Consider the following 20,394-nt stretch of genomic DNA (forward strand, 5'->3'; position numbering starts at 1 on the left):
CTACCTCTACCAAGTGATGAGGAAGACAATGGGGACTGTTCATCTGTCTTCTATGTTTCTATCCTGGGCTCTGCCTTTCATTATCAAGGAACTTTCTATATTGATACCTCTGAGTCATACTATTCTTCTGAGACACATGCTCTATCCCACTGGTATGGACACCCTTTTGTGCCTCCACCCATGTCTTATGTACCATCTCAGTGGCCATACTGGGACGCTTGAATGGCCTACCACCAGCAATTCTCCAGGGTCCCTTGTGGGGTTTTTTGTTTTGTTTTGTTTTTTTTGTGTTGTGGTGGTTCCCCCCCCTCCCCCCCCTCTCTCTATTGGGAGAAAAGCAGACAGTCCCCACCAGTCTCTTAGGCTTCCTGATCCACAAGAGGAGACCTTTTGAGGAGCAGGAAGCGCAATTGGTCAGAGATTACCTGTACAGCTAGCAGCTCTTCCTCCTTCCCAGATGAAGCTGTCATGCCTCCTCCACAATCCTCGGCTGACTCTCTTTTAAATAGTTCCAGGACTTCATGGGAGATGCCTTTCTACTTCATTGGAGTCCAGGCCTTCTGTATGCATTTTCCCTGATTCCCCTGATCAAGGGGCTATTCAAGATAAAGACACAGCCAAGGTTATTCTTGTAGTTCCAACATGGCTGAGACAAATATGGTTTCTTTACTGCACTCAGCGTGCTGTTTGTCGACCAATCACTCCCTGGACCATCCCCCATCTCCTCTCTCAGGATGCCAGTCAAATCTGTCATCCCAACTTCAGGGTTCTCTGGCTCATTCTCTTCATTATTGTTGTGTACTAGATCACTTTCTCAACTTTTTAAGGAACAACTACCCCCTAACTTCTGAAAATTTTAATAAGTACCCCAACACTCAATTTTCCACTCTGAGAAATACAATCTTTTCCCCTTTACTACTGGACAACTCTGATTCTCATAAAGCAGGAGAGTTCTGAGTTTTGCAATGCTGTGTGGCTGTAGCAAATCACAAATCCCCCTGCTGTTTCTCCCATCCTTCTTCCTCCCCTTTCTCCATATAGGAGCAAAGGTCAACACCAGCCAATCACTATGGCCTGATGGCAGGGTCACATGGTGTTCTCCTCACACAGGCGGGAACTTGAGGTATGAGCAGGCACTAGCAGCCCATCAGAGTGGATAGCAGTGTTCCTCATGGCCGTCTCTGGGGGGGGGGGTGCAGGCCTGGAGCAAATCACACTGTGTGGGCCCCTCTTAAGATTTTTATATTGGTAAAATCTGGGGCTATCAAAGTTTTCAATTTCACTGCTCAGCTAGATGGATATCTGGCTGTATTACCTACTGCTATCAGTCTGGGCAAAGCTGCTGGGATCTCCACCTGGCTTTCTGGGAACCGGGCTTTGAGCCCGGGGGGGAGCTGCCACCTGGGCAAGTTGCAGGCGGCTGCCAACTGGCTGCCAGCGCTGGAGGTGGGCAACTGCCGCCCAGTCCGAGCTGGGGCAGAGGAGGCTTGCACGCAGGCTGGGACTCGGGGATGTGGGCAGGCGGCAGGCAGCTGCTGCCCATCTTCAAGCCGGGGTACGGGAAGCTGTCTCTAGGCTCAGAGTCGGTGCTGGGTGGCAGCCACCCAGCTGCGAGCCCAGCTTGCAAGGCACAAGAGACTGCTGCTGGGCTCCCACCTGGGAGCTGGGACTGGATGGGACGTGGGCGGCTTCCAGCTAGGAGGTGGGACGAGGCGGGAAACCGGCGGCTGCTGCCTGGTTTCCCCAGAAGTCAGCGGCTGCAACCCACCTCCCTTTACTGGGTTTTTCGCTGCATACCCTCTTCCTGTGTCTCGCGTACCCCCAGGGGTATGCATACCACAGGTTGAGAAACTATGTACTAGATTACATTTTAGACTTAAATGACAGGATTATTTTTAAGCTCCATAAAAGTGAATTTGGTTGCTGTTACAACCTTCCAACATACAGTAGAGGTTTTTTCAGTCTTCACTTATCCTACAACAGGGTTTCTCAGGGGACTGAATAACCTCTTCCACAAATCAGATGCCGTACACTGGTACTAAACTTGGTACTCAGATGTCTTATGAGGCCTCCCTATGAATTTATGGCCACCTGCTCTCTTCTACACCTGTTTATGAAAACTGCATTTCTAGTAACCATTGCTTCTTGAAGAGTGGGTGAGATAAGGGGTTCTCATGGCATATCCCTCTCTCCCACACTGCAACAGAATACAGTGTCACTGCGATCGCATCCCAAGTTCCTGCCAAAGGTATCTTTGGTCTTCCTCATAAATCCACCTTCCAGTTTTCGTCCCTAAGCCGCCTCGAGATAAAGGAGATGCGACATTACATTAGCCTTTTACTTAGACAGGACTAAGCCCTTTAGGAAGTCTCCTAGATTATTTCTCTCCATTGTGGATAGAACTAAGGGATCTCCAGTTTCCAAGCAAAGACTCTAGATGGATATCTGGCTGTATTACTTACTGCTATCAGTCTCATGATCGTCATCCCCCCACTAGAGTATTATCTCACTCCACGAGATCCCTCTCTACTTTAATAGCCTTTCTTAAGAATGTTCCCGTCACAGAAATATGGAGAGCCACAATTTGGACGTCCATTTATAGATTTGCTGAACACTATGCAGTTACTAATGCCTCAGCTTCTGATGCCATGTTTGGCTCTGCTGTTCTATCTTTAATCTTAGACTCAACTCCGAAGCCTCACCCTTCCACAGAGGGTACTGCTTGATAATCAGCTAGAGTGGAGCACCTATAGGGACACTACTTGAAGAAGAGAGGATTACTCATTCTGTGCAGTAACTTTGGTTCTTTGAGGTGTGTACCCCTGTAGGTGTTCCACTACCCAGGCTCCTCCCCATTGGTTCAGAGTTCTTTTCAATGAGCTCCGTGATAGAGAAGGAACTGAGGCAGGTTTGCCTATGCAACTTGATAGCCTTAGTGCAGGGTATGAAGATGTGGGAGACGTGTGCAGGCTGAACGGTCACAGCTACGTTGGGTGGAAGTGCACCTTGAATGGAGCTTCCATAGGGACACACGTCTCTAAGAACCACAGTTACTGCACTTGGTGAGTAACCTTCTCTTTTGGCTTTTATTCACTGAAATAACTCATGGGCTGTTAAGATTAGTAAGTCTTTTTTTCAGCTTTAAATTTTAGAACATACTATCTTTACAATTCATAGTTGTACAGCCATTTTGTAGTTAAGAAAAATTACATTGCGTGTAATACTGCTTTTTAATTCTTTAAGTCACTAAGATTATTGGATGAAGAGGAAGCCACAGACAATGATCTAAGAACAAAATTCAAGGAGCGTTGGCAAAGAACACCATCCAGTGAACTCTACAAACCTTTGAGGGCAGGTAAATCTCATCTTCTCTGATCCTGGCACTGCTGCATGGAAAAACCATTCTTAAATTAAATTTAGTATAAATTAAAGTTGCTTTGAGTCATCTGTTATTAGTTCCAAGAAGATCATCAATGCAGTTTAAGAAAGATCTGGCTATGGTCTTGTTATGCTACTAGAACCAAGATGGGGTATTGTCATAGGAGCCTCTTTGCTGGTTCTGCACCACCAGAGAGAAGATCGATTCCTCTTCTCCTCCTCCTCCTCCTCCTCCTCCTCCTCCTCCTCCAAAAAAAAAAAAAAAAATTCCCCTTGCACACGGTTAATTCCTCTCTGTCTGGATTCACCAGTTGTACAGACAGATACCCCTCAGCAGTGTGGTGAAAAGAGGCTGCCCTGTATCGGAGTATCTGGCTTATTGTGTTACTTAAATAGTCTGTACTGTTGGGTATAATAGACTTTGTGAATCAAGTTTTAAGAACTGTATGCTTTTTTATTAAGTTTAGGATGGATTAGAAAGTCACTTGTTGCCCTTTTCTGAAGGAATTTTCTCTGTAAAAATCCAATTTTAAGCAGCTATTTGCCCAGTTCCTTATATTGCATTCATCACCCATCACAGTTTTATCTGAGCTCCTGATTTGAATTATTTTGAAACTTTTGAGGAGCTGACATACAAGCTTTAAAATTTGATGTGCAATTCACACCACAGAATTTTTTAATGTACTTTCTTAGTAATTCCTTGAGTAACCAATGAATGGGGATTTTAATTGACATTTTAAACCTTCATTACGTTAACAGGGATTCTGTTTGAATGTTCTTGTGTGTGAAAATGTATAACAAATTGCTGAAAGGTATGAATGGTGCTGTAGCCCAAGACTTGGATTAAATCAGTTTTGTAGTAGTCTAAATAGTACTGTTGTTTTATTGCCAGAGGGAGCCAATTTCCGTAATGTTTTGGACAAAGCTATACAGGCAGATGGACAAGTTAAAGAACGCTATCAATCTCACCGGGATACAATTTCACTTCTGTGTAAACCAGAGCCAGAATTGAATGCAGCCATTCCTTCTGCTAATCCAGCAAAAACCATGCAGGGAAGTGAGGTAAGACCAGAAAATTAAAGGTTGCATATTAGTGGGTACACTGAATGTCAATACATTGGGACAACAGTTACTTAGTCTGTCTTCAACTTCTTAAAGGAAAAACCCAGTGGATTTATAAGAAAATTAAATGGGGAATTATCTGGAATACCTTGGATAGTTAAAATGAGTTTATCTTGCAGAAGATAACACTGGCATGGTATATGAAACTGCACTATTTTACAGTATTTGGAGTTCCCCTTAAGGGTTAGGAAGAGGGACTGGTAAAACTGACCTATTTCCTTCCCAAACTAGTTCATCTCTAGCATATAAAAGGGGTTAAACCCCTTGACTTCAGTACTAGCTAAATTTTTGCTCCCAGAAAGGACTGTAGAAATTATCTTCTAGTAATCTGCGGATCTCATTTTTATTTTGCTCACTCTTCTGTTCATTTACCTAAAATTAAAGGTTCCAAAATTGATCTGGTTGACAGCATGTGGGAGCAAAGGTGAACCACAGTATGTTAAAGACAATGGTATGGAAACATTTGAGAGCCCCCAACCTAAACAATTAGGCAATCTGATTAATTCTATTTCCAGAATATCAATATTTAAATTGTACCAATATGATCAGTTGCCTGCTATGGAGCAGTTTGAATGCAGTATTTTTGACAGCATATCAAATGTTTGCTGCTAGAGTGCATTGTAGCTTTATTCTATTTCATGGATCCTTAAAATTCCTTCCTAGTACTTTGATATTTAATGTTGCAGTGGTGGAGTTAAGTCTTTAAAGGAGAATGTTGCTTTAAATATACAAAGAAACAAAAATGTTAAAGTATCATATCCTGGTAGCTCATGTTAAATGCTTTGAAAGAAAAACTTGATTCAATACATAATGTCTGTGTAATCTGGCATTACTCACAGGGCTGTAGCATCCTAACTTATTTAAAAAGTTACTCCATAGCATAAAAAAATTTAAGGTGGTTAGTCAAACACTTTGATGTGTATTAAAATTCTCACTCCTGTCAATCATGGAGAAGTCTTCCAAAGGTGAACGAAGTTTTGCCCAAGTGAGCTGGCCGCCTCCTTTAGCTGGATATAATATGGAAGTAGTCTGATGTAGGTAATGCTGTTTTGGAATATGATCTGAATATCAGAGGTCACCAATATTGAATAATCTGTGAGTAATGCAAGATGGAAAATAGTTGGAGTACAACTTAGCAAAAATGCTTCAAAACAAAGTCCCAATATTAACTTTTTAAATTTTGTTTCGTAGGTTGTTAATGTCTTAAGATCTCTACTAGCCAGCCTAGATGAAGTGAAAAAAGAGAGAGAACAACTTGAGAATGACCTAAAATCTGTAAATTTTGACATGACAAGCAAATTTCTGACTGCACTTGCACAAGATGGTGCTATAAATGAGGAAGCCATCTCTGTCACTGAATTGGACCGAATTTATGGAAGTTTAACACACAAAATGCAAGAGACCCTGAAAAAGCAGGATGAACTTCTCAAAAACATTCAGGTACAAACATTAACACTAGGTTTTGCTATGTAACTTTTTTATAAACTCAGCAGCACTGGCTCATCTGCTTTCCCAGACCTACAGGGCTGCAGATACTTTAACCTTTTGGTCTTTACTCTTTCCTGCTCCAGATTCCCACTACACTGGAATAATGGCTGGTCAAGTGATCCTTGACAGATACACAATTCCTAATGAGAATGGGGGGGAAATATAAATGTTCCTTTTCCAGCAGTCTATGCCAGAGTTCTCTGGTACGAATTCTCCAAGGCCTTACCTTGCTTCAGTTCAGCTACATTGTGATAGCTCCTTAAAAGGAGAAGCCTTCTTTAATAGGGCTGTTCAGGTTAGACGGAGTGAGCTGTACCTCAGAGGCCAGATGTATCTTTTTCTTACCAGATAAGATGGCACAGTTGTACCCGCCATATGCAAATAAGAGTTCATAAGACTTTCAAACCGTAATTCAGTCTGACAATTCCATCCTCGTTTTATACATCAAACAGCAGATGGCGCCAGACACAAAACTGGTAAGAGAAGCTGCTTTGCTCATACATTTGGGCAGAAGGAAACATGCCTCTCAAGAGCCTCTGACACTGTTTTCTCAACTACGTCCCATGTATTAGCTACATTCTTTGAGCATTTCAGGATTTTCTTAAAAGAATTGTGGAGATACCTCTTGAAGTCATTCAAAAAGGTCTTGCAAATTATTTGACACTTTAGATCTAGTCTCACTAAACCACTGACTTGAGCCAATCAATGAGCTATCCTCAAACCCTCTACAGATATGTGGCAGAGCCCTGCATTGATCTTGGCAACTTCTAAAAAAGCAGACTGTTGTGCTATGAGGGTTTGAAAAGAAATATTCACATCCAGAATTTGAGTAGATTGCACCATGGAAATAAGTGTCCTGTAATGAGAATTGTGAACCAGTTCATGCCCTCTGGGGAGGGAATTAATGATGGAAAGAGTAAACTTCTGAAATTTGGTCCAATGGATGAATGTATTGAGACATCTAAGATCCAGTATGGGACACCAACCTCTATTCTCCTTTTTGGAATGAGGAGGTACTGGGAATAGAACACTGCTGCAGTACTCTGGAGGCACTGTCTTGATTGCAGCTGCTGAAGGAGAGAGTCTGTCTCTGCCTGCGCAGTGTGTTGTGAGAAGGGCTCATGTAGAATGGTGAGGACAGGGTGCTTAGTGGACATCATTACCAATTGAGATCGACCTTTTGGTCTCAACAACCTCAAGAGTGTTTGTCAGTTGTCTCTTAGGTGGTGGTAGTAGTAGCTCTCCTGAGACAAGACTTTCACATACACTCCAATCATGACAACTTGCTGAGAAGACTAACCCCAAAATCAGAGGTTCACAATGGTGTTCATCTCTTTGTCCATTTGGATTTCAAAATCAACCAGAAGTCCATTCTCCCCCCATCTGTTTATAGCTCATAAAGGCAAAGTTGGACTCTGTATCAGCCAGAACATACCATCCAAGAGGGTTGCATAGTGACTTGTATTTCAGACTTTTGCACACAGCCAAAGACCTCAGTAAAGTCTGCCTACGCTAGCTGGGTCACATGGCAACTTGTATTTTCATGACTCCATATGCAAAATGCACCTCCGTTCTCTTCAGGGATGGTTAAGACTCGTTTGTCATTCAACCAGGTGCAGCTTAGATTTATCAGAAGTCACGTCAAGGGTGCTGGCATCTCTATATTGGTGGACAGATCCCGTTCAGGTGTGTTAGAGTCCTGTTTCAGCCACCTCCCCCTCAAGGACTCTTGTAATAGACACATTCAAGCAGGGCTGGAATGCTCATTTCAACAACTTTCAAATTCATAGTCTATGGTAGGGGTCGGCAACCTATGACATGCACCATCTTGAGTGGCACTCGCCACTCCCTCCTTCTGGCCCCACCCTTCTCCCACGTGGGCCCAGCCGAGCCCTGGTTGGAGCCACACTACTCCCGGCCCAGAGTAGCACTGCATGGCAACTGTTCACCCCCTCTCCCCCCACACACACACACTTCTGGCCCTGCCCCTCTCCCACGTGGGCCGAGTGGTGCCCTGGCTGGGAGCCGCGCCACTTCTGGCCCCAAGCAGGGCTGCACGGTGGCTGCTCTTCCCTCCTGGCCCCATCCAGTTTCTGAATGACAATACCTCATTCATGTTTGCATCAAATATTTTAAATGCAAAAGTCTCTTAAATACAATACAAATAGTTGTATTTAATCCTCACAGATATTGCTGAATTCATGTTCAAATGCCTTGGAATTTAAATTTCAGGAATTTTAGACATCCTGAGACCGTAACTATTCTTTTTTTCTTTTTGCAGAATGCGCACCAGGAATTTTCAAAGATGAAACAATCAAACAATGAATCTAATTTAAGAGAAGAAGTTCTGAAGAATTTAGCTGTAGCAAATGACAACTTTGTGGAACTTGTAGCCAATTTAAAAGAAGGCACAAAGGTATAGTAACCCTTAAGGAGCCAAAAAGTAAGCAATAAATAGAATCATAGAAGATTAGGGTTGGAAGGGACCTCAAGAGGTCATCTAGTCCAACCCCTTGCTCAAAGCAGGACCAGCCCTAACTAAATCATCCCAGCAAGGGCTTTGTCAGGCCTCAGCTTCAAAATCTGTAAGGATGGAGATTCCACCAGCTCCCTAGGTAACCCATTCCAGTTCTTCACCTCCCTAAGAAATTTTTTTTCCCTAATATCCAACCTAGACCTCCTTCACTGCAACTTGAAACCATTGCTTCTAGTTCTGTCATCTACTACCACTGAGAACAGCCTTGTTCTATCCTCCCTGGAATCTCTTTTCAGGTAGTTTAAAGGCTGCTATCAAATTCTCCCTCATTCTTCTCTTCTGCAGACTACACAAGCATAACTCCCTCAGCCTCTTCTCATAAGTCTTGTGCTCCAGCCCCCTAATAATTTTTGTTGCCTTTTGCTGGACTCTTTCCGGTTTGTCCACATCCTTTCTGTAGTGGGGGGGCCCAAAACTGGACACAGTATTCCAAATGTGGCCTCACCAGTGCTGAATAGAGGGGAATAATCACTTCCCTCGATCTACTGGCAATGTTCCTACTAATGCGGCCCAATATGCTGTTAGCCTTCTTGGCAATAAGGGCACGTTGTTGACTCATGTCCAGCTGCTTGTTCACTGTAACCCCCTGCTCCTTTTCTGCTGAATTGCTGCCTAGCCAGTTGGTCCCCAATCTGTAGCAGTGCATGGGATTCTTCCGTCTTAAGTTCAAGACTCTGCACTTGTCCTTGTTGAACCTCATCAGATTTATTTTGGCACAATCCTCCTGTTTGTCTAAGTCACTCTGTATCCTGTCCGTGCCCTTCACCATATCTACCACTCCCCCCAGCTTAGTGTCTTCTGCAAACTTGCTGAGGGTGCAATCCACACCATCCTCCAGATCATTAATGACACAAAATTTACAGTTATGTCAACACATTCCTTTCTTTGGCTTACTGGTTTTACTCTGAAATGTATATCAGTATAACTCTGAATTGCTGCAGTTGTAAAACTTTTTTGTTATGTTTGCATAAAGATTTAGGGATCTCCCTTACATACCAACTAGTGCCAAAATATCAAAAGTGTGAATTTACACCTTCTTAGTTAATTCAGTGCAAGATTGTAGACCAGCCCTAGTATTTGAGGTATTTTTTCCTCCATCTGCAGTGATAGATAATTTTATGGAACTTGTATTTGTATGCATTGCTGTGTGTGTGGTATGGTGAAAGATCAGGAAGGCCATACTCAATTTTCTTTATTTTTGTTGACCTTTGATACTGGAAAGTTGTTTACTGGACAATTTGTCTTGCTTATTTATCAGTAAAAAATTAACACTATAGTACTGACAAGATGTAGTGTAATGTAATAGTCTGATTCTAAATTTTATTGATCTAGTATCTTCTGTTTAAATATTCTGATCTCTCTTTAAGCTGAATCAAATTCTTCTTTCATTTATTATAATATACTTGTGTACGGTGATCTGTGGCACTCTTGACTTTTGAGGAATGCAGTTGCAGAAACTAGTTGATCTAGTGCACGGGTAGTCAATAGGCAGACTGGGGGCCAAATCCAGACCACCAGATGATTTTTAACAAACCGTGAATTTTTTTTTATTTACTTATTATCATTATTGGTTAGATTCTGCACCTTGACTATACCTGCAGCAAGCAATTTGGACCTTGAAAAAATAGATGACCCCGATCTACTTCTTTCCAAATGAAGAGCAAATGTATCTGTTTTTTGCTTGCAGTTTTTTTTACTAGAATCAAAAGTTTTGGGGCATGAAATGTGTCTTCATAACTGAGTCAATTTATAAAAACAGTGTTAAGAGTTAAACAGGAACAGTTGTGTTTTTAAATGGGGTGTGAATATGTTTATGCAGAATTTAAGACTTTACTAATTGCAGTGTGTTCACTTTTTCTTTGTTGATAGTTTTACAATGAACTGACAGAAATTCTGCTGAAATTCCAAAACAAATGCAGTGACATCGTTTTTGCCCGTAAGACCGAAAGAGATGAACTTCTAAAGTAAGAATCTAGTATTTTGTTGGAACATAATAGAAAATAATGCATATTAATCATAACAAGTACTATGGTTGTGCTTAGTATAGTACTTTGAGAGGAGGAAGGAAGGATGGCCTTCTGGAAAGCACAGCTCTCATGAGAATAAGAGCCTTTATAACACATTAAAATAATTTGAAAGAATTATCAAAACAGTTGTAAAGGGAGCAGGCAAATAAAATATTAAACTTCGAGAATTCTCTTCGCAAGATGCTGTTTATCATTTTTATCCTAGCTAGCGTGCCTGCATAACTTAGCGTTATTCATCCTAGTATCTACCCCTTTTTTTTAATTTGCAGATAAATACTATAAAACTGAAGAACATTGCCCTAGAATCCATTATTTATCAGAAATTACAGTTGTCCTAGTATTTTGGATTTCCTCTGACAGATACTTGGAGTTCACTTGTATTAAACAGTTTACCTCAATGTACCCTATAGTAGTGAATTCTCAAGTGGAACTTGGCAAAATGAAAAAATATTTCCTATAATCTATTTCATAGTCTACTTTTGTGTAGATAGATATTTTTATCACCCTCATCATCACAGTGTCTGTGCACATTCCAGTAGTGCATTAAACTTGGCTACCCTTGCTCTCATCCTCTCCCCAGGGTGAGATGCGTGTGCAATGGGGTGTCTTGTTTAGATGTTTTTAATATGCATGTTGCTACCTATTTGTTAGAAGGAAAGGTCAAAGAAATGTCCCTTTCACAAACCTCATCACTTTTCACCCCAAGTGTAAGTCCTTAGTTCCTGGGGAGTTCATTCCACAGTCTTGGATGACCAGCCCCTGATAAAATTCTGTCTTGTTGCCTTTTAATTTCAAGTGCCCTTTTTTCTGTGATCACCCAATTAGCCTTCTTTGTACTAGTCACTTTACTACTGTTCTGTATACTCTTAAGCTAAATCTGTTCACTTTCTCAACATGGCTTCTCCTACAAACCCCTCTGTTACCTCTAGTAGTTTTTCCATTGCCTTTCTTTGGATCTTTTTATTTCTGTTATGCTTCTGAAGGGAAGTATTCAAACTGAATGCTTCAGGCAATAAGGTGATCCTCAGCTGGAGTCAGGAAATCATCCTGTTCCCTGCATGCTCAGTAATGTAAACCTAATGCTCCCCATTCAGTCTGATGCATTGTGGTGATCTTACATAAGGCTAAGATTTTGTCATGGGTATTTTTATTGAAAGTCAGATAGGACATGGGCAATAAACAAATCATGGAAATGCACACAAAGTAATGCAGTTTTGACTACATAAATACAATTTGACTACTGACAAGATTAATTGTTAGTGTAAAATGCTCATTCACTAACCAAGCTTTCCACGTTTCTGAAACAGCATGTTGTACATCACCAGGTTGTCATCTTTGATTGAGCATCAGTCATCTCGCAAGATATTTTTGTAAGATTGAAATGATCTCTCGCAGATTGCACTGTTATCGGCCACTGATAAACACTTCACAGCTATCATGGCCAGACTTAAAGTGATCTTTTGAGTTGAACCAAAATTTTACAATATCAAGGCACTTTGTTTCAAAAACTGCACTGTTGTAGCTACAAAACTCTGCTTTTGTCAACTCAGTGTCTTCAAACATGGGAATAGATTCAAATACATTTAGTAATGCAGGGTCAAGAAGTTTGGCCTGATTTGGATCAAACACTTGGCAGACTTTGCAAAAACTGATAAAAATGAAGCCCACATGACTTGTTCTGAATGGTTTTGTCAACCCACTGCCAGTTTTTTTTAAAGGGCTTTCTTAGCTAACAGGTAGTCAGTCATACCACTGAAGGACTTTGCCCAGCTCGCAAGATCAGCCAAATTATTTGCCATTTTGTGATCTGATTTCTGTTTTTCATAAGCAGTGAAAGTTGCTGCTGTTCTTGGTGCAAATGGTTCTATTGCTGCAATATCTGCTTTTGTTTTCCTATTGATTTACTTAGTGACCACATCTTCAACAGATGACTTACGGTTTCGTTCCAACTTCTTCTAAAAAAAAAATCCACCTAATACTGCAAGTGGCAGGCATGAAAATGGACAACTTCAAACCAGCTGTTCCACCATATGATTATCAGTGAAGGTGGAATTGCAGGCAATTTCCCTGTCCTGAAACGATTAATGGAACTGTGCTTTGTGGGCAGTGCAAGCAGGCAGCCATGTTTTACAGCAGTGACAAGTTCATTTACTTTTCCAAATGTTTCTCTCCAGGTATCGCCCACTAAGTTGAGAAGATATGCAGTGCATATTAAGTGCACTGCATTCAGAAACAATGCTTTAAGACTTTGTTCCCAGGTTTTGCTCATGTAGGGAGCCTTGTCAATGACAAAAGCAGTGACTTTATCAAAAGGAATTCTGTATTTTTTGACTGTTTCCACCACTGGATGACTCTGTTTTAAAGTCTCCAAACATACACACTTATTAGCAAAGACTTCAATTCCAAACTATCTTTCCCTTGTTGGCTTGAAATGTCTGCAAAAGACAGAGGGCACTGCCAGGATATTCACTATGTAGTGTCTGTCAACATCAGTAGTTTCGTCTGCTATGAGAGTTAATTCCAAAACATTGATTCCACAGTTTTTTCAGGTCATTTACATGTCTTTCAAAGAGTTTTGGCAAGTGTATTTTTTGGAGATGATCCGGGGTAGTGTAACACTGAAACAAAAACCTACCAAGACAGTATTGATCTCTTGTTCATAAGTGATCTCATTCTCTTAACTGCAGTGACAATTTTCTTTCTCACTTAACCAGCCAAGTCAATAGTTGGCCAGTTTTGTCTCCGTTGTCTGAGTTGACCTTCATATTTGTTATAGTATGAAACTGTAGTTGACTATTAGCAGGATTAGGGAGAATGATACATTTTTATCTTTGTCAGCTTTCTATTTCAAAATGCCATGTCTAAATTTCCATCTGTGACACTTTCTGATTTTATCTAATTTATCATACTTTTATATAACAGAGATTTCCCTTAAATGTTAAAAGGTTCCCAAAGAGCCTCAGTAGAATTGGCCAAATGTCAAATATTTAACTTTATCCCAGCATCTTAGAATACACTACATTCCTCAGGGTGTCTGACTTAAATCTCCAAACTTCTGGCTTGGACTTCCCAGGAAACTCAAATATCCTAAGAAAGGGGAGTTGTGTTTGTTACACCTTTAGTATCTTAAGTCTCTAAATACCTTACAAGATGCTTGCTTAATAAAGTGTAACTAAAGAAATAGAGATTGCATGTTGTAGAACCTGAGGATGTGTGTGGTGAGAGCTGCAAGTTTCTGGAAGTTTGCATTATTCAAGGGTTTTCCTCTGCCCCAGTTTTCTTAGACTGCTAATTTTAGTCTGGAAGATCATTTCCACTGGAGTATCTAGCAGACTAGTTTTTCCATCCTACCCTGAAACATAATCAGTCTTACCCTAAATTAAATAAAAATGTTTGTAACCTGAAATTTTGTCCTCTGTATATGAAACACAATCACTGCAGAGTGAAGAGCTTAAGCTTTTTTTAATCCTTGTGTAGTCTAGAGGTACTTTTTGGAACCTAAAGGTATGTGTACACAGGTAGAGAGATTCGCACTAGCTTGAACTAGCACATTAAAAATAGCAGTGTAGACTTTTTATAGCACGCCACCCAAGCTTGGATGGGGGACTTGAGGGTGTGTGTCTGTCTTTGAGTGACTAGCCTGAGGCTTAGCTGGTGCTACAATGTCTACACTGCTGTTTTTAATGTGCTAGCTTGAGCCAAGGTAGCTCAAGTCTGTCTGCCTGGGCTAGGAGATCCGCTGCCAGCTGCAGTGTAGATGTGCCTTCAGAAACTTTGAAAGTTGCAGAAACTTTCATGATTTTTTTTCCAAAGTTTGGCTCATTTCATAAACTATATTCAGGATGGATGTGGAGCTTGAGAAAGGGCCCAAATAGGAAATAGCTGTGCAAGCTAATAAAAGGAGTGATGGTGGAAGGACAGAGCAAGGTGAGATCATTCTCCAGTCAAAAGTGGGTCCAATTTTAAGTGTTGCATTTTAAAATGAGATTGATACTGCCAAATCCTGGCTTGTTTCAGGTTGTTAGGGAATAGAAATATAAAATGCGTTTAAAATCTAAACTATACTTTTACTCTCTCTAATAGAGACTTGCAACAAAGCATTGCTAGAGAACCCAGTGCTCCCTCTATTCCTTCATTGCCTGCATACCAAACTGCAGCAGCTGCTGGGAGTAAACCTGCTGCATCAACTATTCCAACTCCAGCACCCAGAACCATGCTGGTAAGTAAAGGCTATGTTGTAAACAAATTGATAATAGATGGGCTGTGTTTTGTAACAGTATTTTGATTATAATTTTAGCATATGTCTTTTTAATATATTGGGGTACTCTATTTTAACTGCTATTGCCAAATCAAAGGGGTGGAGGGAAAGCATTCAAGAAAATGTCACAGTGGTTGCAGGTAATAAGGTTTATAGTTAACTTTTTTCCAATTTCCATTCAATCATCTTTTACTTGGATCATAACTTTTTTCTAAAACGTCTGCCATTACACAGCAATATGTAAAACAAATAAAAAACATCATAGAATTGAACCTGGGACTTGCCTTGACAAACTTGATCTAATTTACTTGGTTTTAGTCTGGTAAACCACAACCACCAGCACGACCTCCACCACCAGTGATTTCTACAGCAAATACTCTCTCCACTCCGTTATCGACAGCCACTGGAGCGACTGCTTCTCCAACTCCTCCAGCTGGTTCATCTTCACCTAGCACTGCACCGTCACAGGCACAAGGACCTCCTTACCCAACCTATCCAGGATACCCAGGGTAAGCTACAAGAATGCTGAAGTAGTTCATAGATAATCTAATTTACAGCATCAAAAATGCTTATTTTGTTAAATAAACTACTGTTATAGTGGACACTGGGACATTTCTCTGTACTTAAGATCTGACCTTTTGATTTGTCATGTTTACAGTTCAGATACATCTTAGTATGGGACAGTAATTCTTAAACTGTGGTCTGTGGATTGCTCTGGTGGTTCTTCCTTAGCTGACTAATCACACAGTGCTGGCTCTCCTTGCTTTTGGTTCTGGGTCAACTGACAGGAAGAGTCTTCGCCTCTGTGCTTCTGCTTATTAAAGAGGGCATGTGACCTCTCTCAGGGTGGGGACTGAGACTTGTTGGGAAGAACTGTGAAAACTCTAGCGAGAGCAGGAGGGAACCTTTGATAGCTTGCTCTGGCACTTCTGCAAAGCTGCCAGGAGAGCAAAGGGAAGGAGTCTTCATCTGAGGACCCTATACTCCTTACTCTTCTTGTGGTCACCACCAGCAGTATATAGGGCCTCTTGTCTCCCTTTCCTCTGGTGCCTGCTGTTGTGTGTGTCCTGTACGTCCTCTAACTGACCCAGACCCAAATATGAAAGGAAGGACAGAGAATTAAGTAGCAACTAGAGCCAACGCTGGGGAGAAGAAGCCAGTAAAGGAATCCTATACAAACATCTGGTTGACCTCATGAGATAAGATGACTTTTTCTGCTCCCTAGTAGCGTTGCCAGAATTGGGAGTCATCTGTCCGCTGCAGTTTCTGCTAATGCCTGCTTATCTCCCTGTGGACTTCTCCCACTCCTGCCTCTCTTCCACCTTGTTGTAGTCAATAGAGGGAATGGGATATCTCCTTTTCTGAGGCAGACACTCTTCCTATTAGTTACCTTTTGTTGTTGAAGTGAATGCAGCCCCATTCAACATCAGGCAGACCTTGTCTTAACCAGTAAGTTGGCGTGGTCTGAAAATAATAAATAAATACAATTATGTTTAACTTTGTTTTTAAGAGGGGGGAAATATTGATTTAGTGCACGGTCTTCCTAATTATGAAAAGCTGCTAGTTTTTTCCCTTTAGCTTCACTTCAAGGTATTGGGTTTAATACCTGCTTTCTTAAGGTTATGTGCAGTAGTAAATGCTGTGAAGGGGGAAACAAGTTTAAACTGTCTCCTATGGTTTTTTATCTTTCATGCGGCATCCTATTACTGCCTTAGTATTTAACTTGTAATTTTTGCTATTAATGGATACTGTTTTCCACAGGTATTGCCAGATGCCAATGCCAGTGGGCTACAATCCTTACACGTATGGCCAGTATAATATGCCTTATGCACCACAAATGTATCAAAACCCTGGACAAGCACCATACCCAGGACCTCAACAACCTGGATACCCTTACCCTCACCCTCAGCCTGGTTACCCTTACCCACAGCAATAACATGTCTGCAAAGAAGCTCTGCTTGTTAAAAATGAGAGGAAACTTGCAATAAGCATACTAAAACTTTAGCTCCAATTAATGTATCATACTGTACTGAATGCAGTCTATAGCTCCTGTCTGTTAAATACTCAAAGCTGTATTCCAGTTTCTGATTGCACTAAACCTCTTGAGAGATTTGCTGCTGTTGCAGTGCAAACACTAGGCATGATGTGGTCAGAATTAAATTACAGTATAATTCAACTGTATGAAAACTGTAACTGCTTAACCTAGACCAAAATGTTTCTTTACAAAAATCTTCATTTCAGTAGTAATGGGGATATTTGATATGAAAAGCTGAACAGTGCGTGCACTGAGTGTGATATATTCTACAGAACTACATAGGGTTTCTTTCTATATCCTTCTATATTCTGTTGGTTTGTATCTTTTTTGTTTTTAGTTACCAACATGCTATTTTGTCTAATCAAGGCCTTGTAAATCATATAAGTAAATAAAATAAATGATGTAAGAATAGTTTAAAAAATTTTAAACATTTGCTATTCTCATTACCATAAAAAAGTTGTTTTGTGTGGTTGTGGATTTGTCCTTCAACTTCTGCAGGTCTACAAAACAGAAACAGCCACTTCATAGCTAAGGTTGCAACTGTGGTTGCATTTATTCCACTTCTTCTGCCCCAAATCTACAAACCAAAGAACAACCACCTCAGCATTGGTAGACTGTCTGTGATTGGGGTAGAATCTGTCTGCCAATTTCACTTCAAATTTGGTAAGGGATTTGAGTTAGGGCATACTAAAAATAGTTAAGAAAATCTAACTTTTTTGCCACTTCATGGTCTCCCCTCTTCCCTTCCCTCTCCCCAGCCCAGAAAGTGGGGAGAGCAAGCTGCTCACTGCATTTATCTATTCAGGGTCAAACAAGACCGTGATCTATGGCTCATCTACTCCAGGCTTAAAATAGGGATCTGATGACCACTGTAGACCTCCTCTTCCATATTTTAGAAAAAATCTTGACCCTTTACTTTTGGAGGTGTCTCAGCAAAGAAAAAGGATAGACAGTTCCCTAAGGGAGCTTGCCATTAATGCAGTTTTTGTGGAAAAACTTTGTAAATTAAGACATGTTAAAAATAGCATAGTCCCCACAGCTAGATTTTTATAATGCTTATCGTTCTAGCTTGAGAAAAGAGGAGATTTCTTAAAAGTGAGTTTGCTGGACAATCAACTTTTAACTCCCTTCTGTGCTACTTTCCTCTTCAGTCCCTTGCCAGCCCCAGGGTCTCCAACCATCTGTATCCGGAATGATATTCCCAAGGGGCAAGTGTAAATCCGCAGTAATGCACTGTACTTTGGCTCATGGTTTTGGTTGGAGAATATTCCAGTAGAGCGTGGCCTACTTGCAGTGTTCTCACCTGCCCATTTTATAGCCACATAACTGAGTCGTGAGAGGCTTCTGTAGGCTTTGAAGCAAGGGGATGCACACTGGAGAAGCAGCACTCACCACTTCCCCAATAATGATTTATAGGCTTACATTTCATTCTGCATGAGGAAGGGAATTATGGTTAATGGTTTCTGTGAAACATTTGCTAACCATGTCTTTGGGACAGCCTGCATTTCTAGAAGTATTTTTAATAAGGGATTGGATAATCTGTTTTACTGTTTGGTCTGGATTACGATAGTATCCTGCCACAGTGCTGTGGGTCAGTTGATTTTAGTTTTTTAAGAATTCTCACAATGTATCCCTTCTAACACACATCTTTCTATTGACACTTTTTTAAACTTTTTTCACTTTTTCAAATTAAATGTCTGATATGAACAAATTGATTAAAATATTAAGGTGTGTTTTTTAATTACAACTTTGTTCACTTAGATGTCATGGTGATTGGCAGCCATTGAGTGCAAACCTCTTCTTAAATCCCGCCAAGATTTTTTTTAAAAAGGAAATTATATCCATATGTGCTTTTTTTCCTCTCCAAGGCTTGTATACTGTATGCGATCACTCCCATTTCTGTATCAAAGAATCTGGGAAAAGCCAAGCACAAACACAATATACAAATGTCTGTATGCCAATTTAAGGAGCCTGGATAACAAAAAAGGTGAATTAGAGTTACTGGTGCAGGAAGTGAAATGAGGTATTACAGGGATAATGGAAACATGGTGGAATAGTAGTCATGACTGGAGTACAGGTATTGAACAGTAGGTGCTGTTCAGGAAAGACAGAAATAAAGGTAAAAGTGGTGGAGTAGCATTGTAAATTTCTTTACACACTACGTAGTCATTAATAAGGAGTGACAAAGGATAAAACGGAATTTGTTTTACCGTGTGGGGAAGAAAAAGGTTACAGGCTCCACGGGGAAAATGCTTGGTTTCTCTTATGGAACCCTGATTTAGATAGACCACTTTAATATTTTTAATGAAATAAATACTATGGGGAATTGTGTGATTATGGGAGATTTTAATTTTCCAGGTATGGATTGGAGAACAAGTGCTACTAATAATGGTAGAGGCCAGATGTGATAACTGACAGATTTCCTCACCAAATAGTCACTAAAACAACACAAGGTGATGCCATTTTAGATTTAGTATTGGTAAGTAGTGGAGACCTCATAGAGGAGCTGGTTGTAGAGGATAACTCAGTGATCATGAGTTAGTTCAGTTTAAACTAAATAGAAGGATAAACAAATAGAGGTCTGCAGATAGGGTCCATGATTTTAAAAGGGCAAACTTTAAGAAGTTAAGGGAATTAGTTAAGGACTGAAGAACTCAGGAATCTGAATGTTCAAGAGGCTTGGAATTACTTTTTCAAAATTGCAGAAACTGTCTGAAGCCTGTATCCCAAGCAAGGGGAAAAAATTCATAGGAAAAGGTTGCAGACCAAACTAAATGAACAAGCATCTCAAACAGGTCATTAAGAGACAGTAAACCAGCAAAAAGAGCTTCCTCTTAGAGGGCAGAAATTGTAGGGGAAAAGAGAGAACTGCCAAAAAATCAAGCAGAGTTGAATCTTGCAAAAGAAATTAAAACACATAGTAAAAATTTCTTCAGCCATATAAATAACAAGAAAGACAAAAGAAGAAATAGGTGTGCTAAGCACCGAGGAAGGGGTGAAGATTAAAGATAATCTAGGTCAAATACCTAAATGAATACTTTGCCTCAATTTTAATAAGAGTAATCAGGAGCTTGGCAGATCTCATCTCAACTGCTGGGAAGACCTTCCCAGAAAATACCCCAACTGCTTTTCAATGTATGTTGTAGAACTACTGGACCTGGAATTTCTAAAGTAAAATAGGATGCTTGGTGTGCTTCCATTTTCTCCTTTGGTTACTAAGAGCTTGTCTACATGGCAAGTTCCTGTGCAGCAAACTGATGCATAGTAGATTCCTACCCTGGCTTGCTACATAGTAACTTGCCAGGTAGACAAACCTTCATTCCTAAAGTTTGACAGAACATTCTGTGAATCTGCTGCTTTGCTGTCTGCTGTTTGTTGTTGATATGCAGATGCTATTCAATATCTTAGTATTCAAGGTTCTAAACAGACCGGTACCATAGGGCAAAGCTTCTGACATATTGTACTAGATATGGGGAGCAGAGTGAGTGAATACCTATTAATGTTTCAATTATATACTTTAAACTGAGTTGTCTGAAATTTTGTCATCCAA

At 40.6% G+C, this 20,394-nt stretch overlaps 1 protein-coding gene across 2 annotated transcripts in view; it reads left to right on the forward strand.

The window, feature by feature from the left end:
* Window positions 1-17,265, forward strand: part of PDCD6IP (programmed cell death 6 interacting protein) — a 52,256-nt gene extending 34,991 nt beyond the window's left edge. For both annotated transcript variants that reach the window (XM_067560908.1, XM_067560909.1), the window contains exons 11-18: window positions 3,244-3,355; window positions 4,271-4,440; window positions 5,692-5,940; window positions 8,270-8,404; window positions 10,394-10,488; window positions 14,635-14,770; window positions 15,128-15,318; window positions 16,571-17,265. In XM_067560908.1, coding sequence (XP_067417009.1) covers window positions 3,244-3,355; window positions 4,271-4,440; window positions 5,692-5,940; window positions 8,270-8,404; window positions 10,394-10,488; window positions 14,635-14,770; window positions 15,128-15,318; window positions 16,571-16,745 — 1,263 coding nt within the window. In that variant the 3' untranslated portion in view covers window positions 16,746-17,265. The remainder of the gene's footprint in view (window positions 1-3,243; window positions 3,356-4,270; window positions 4,441-5,691; window positions 5,941-8,269; window positions 8,405-10,393; window positions 10,489-14,634; window positions 14,771-15,127; window positions 15,319-16,570) is intronic.
* The last annotated feature ends 3,129 nt before the right edge of the window (window positions 17,266-20,394 follow it).

Source organism: Emydura macquarii, unplaced genomic scaffold (assembly GCF_026122565.2).
Source record: "Emydura macquarii macquarii isolate MOO-44397 ecotype Brisbane River unplaced genomic scaffold, CSIRO-AGI_Emac_v2 contig_2321, whole genome shotgun sequence".
In the NCBI taxonomy this organism is placed as follows: Eukaryota; Metazoa; Chordata; order Testudines; family Chelidae; genus Emydura; species Emydura macquarii.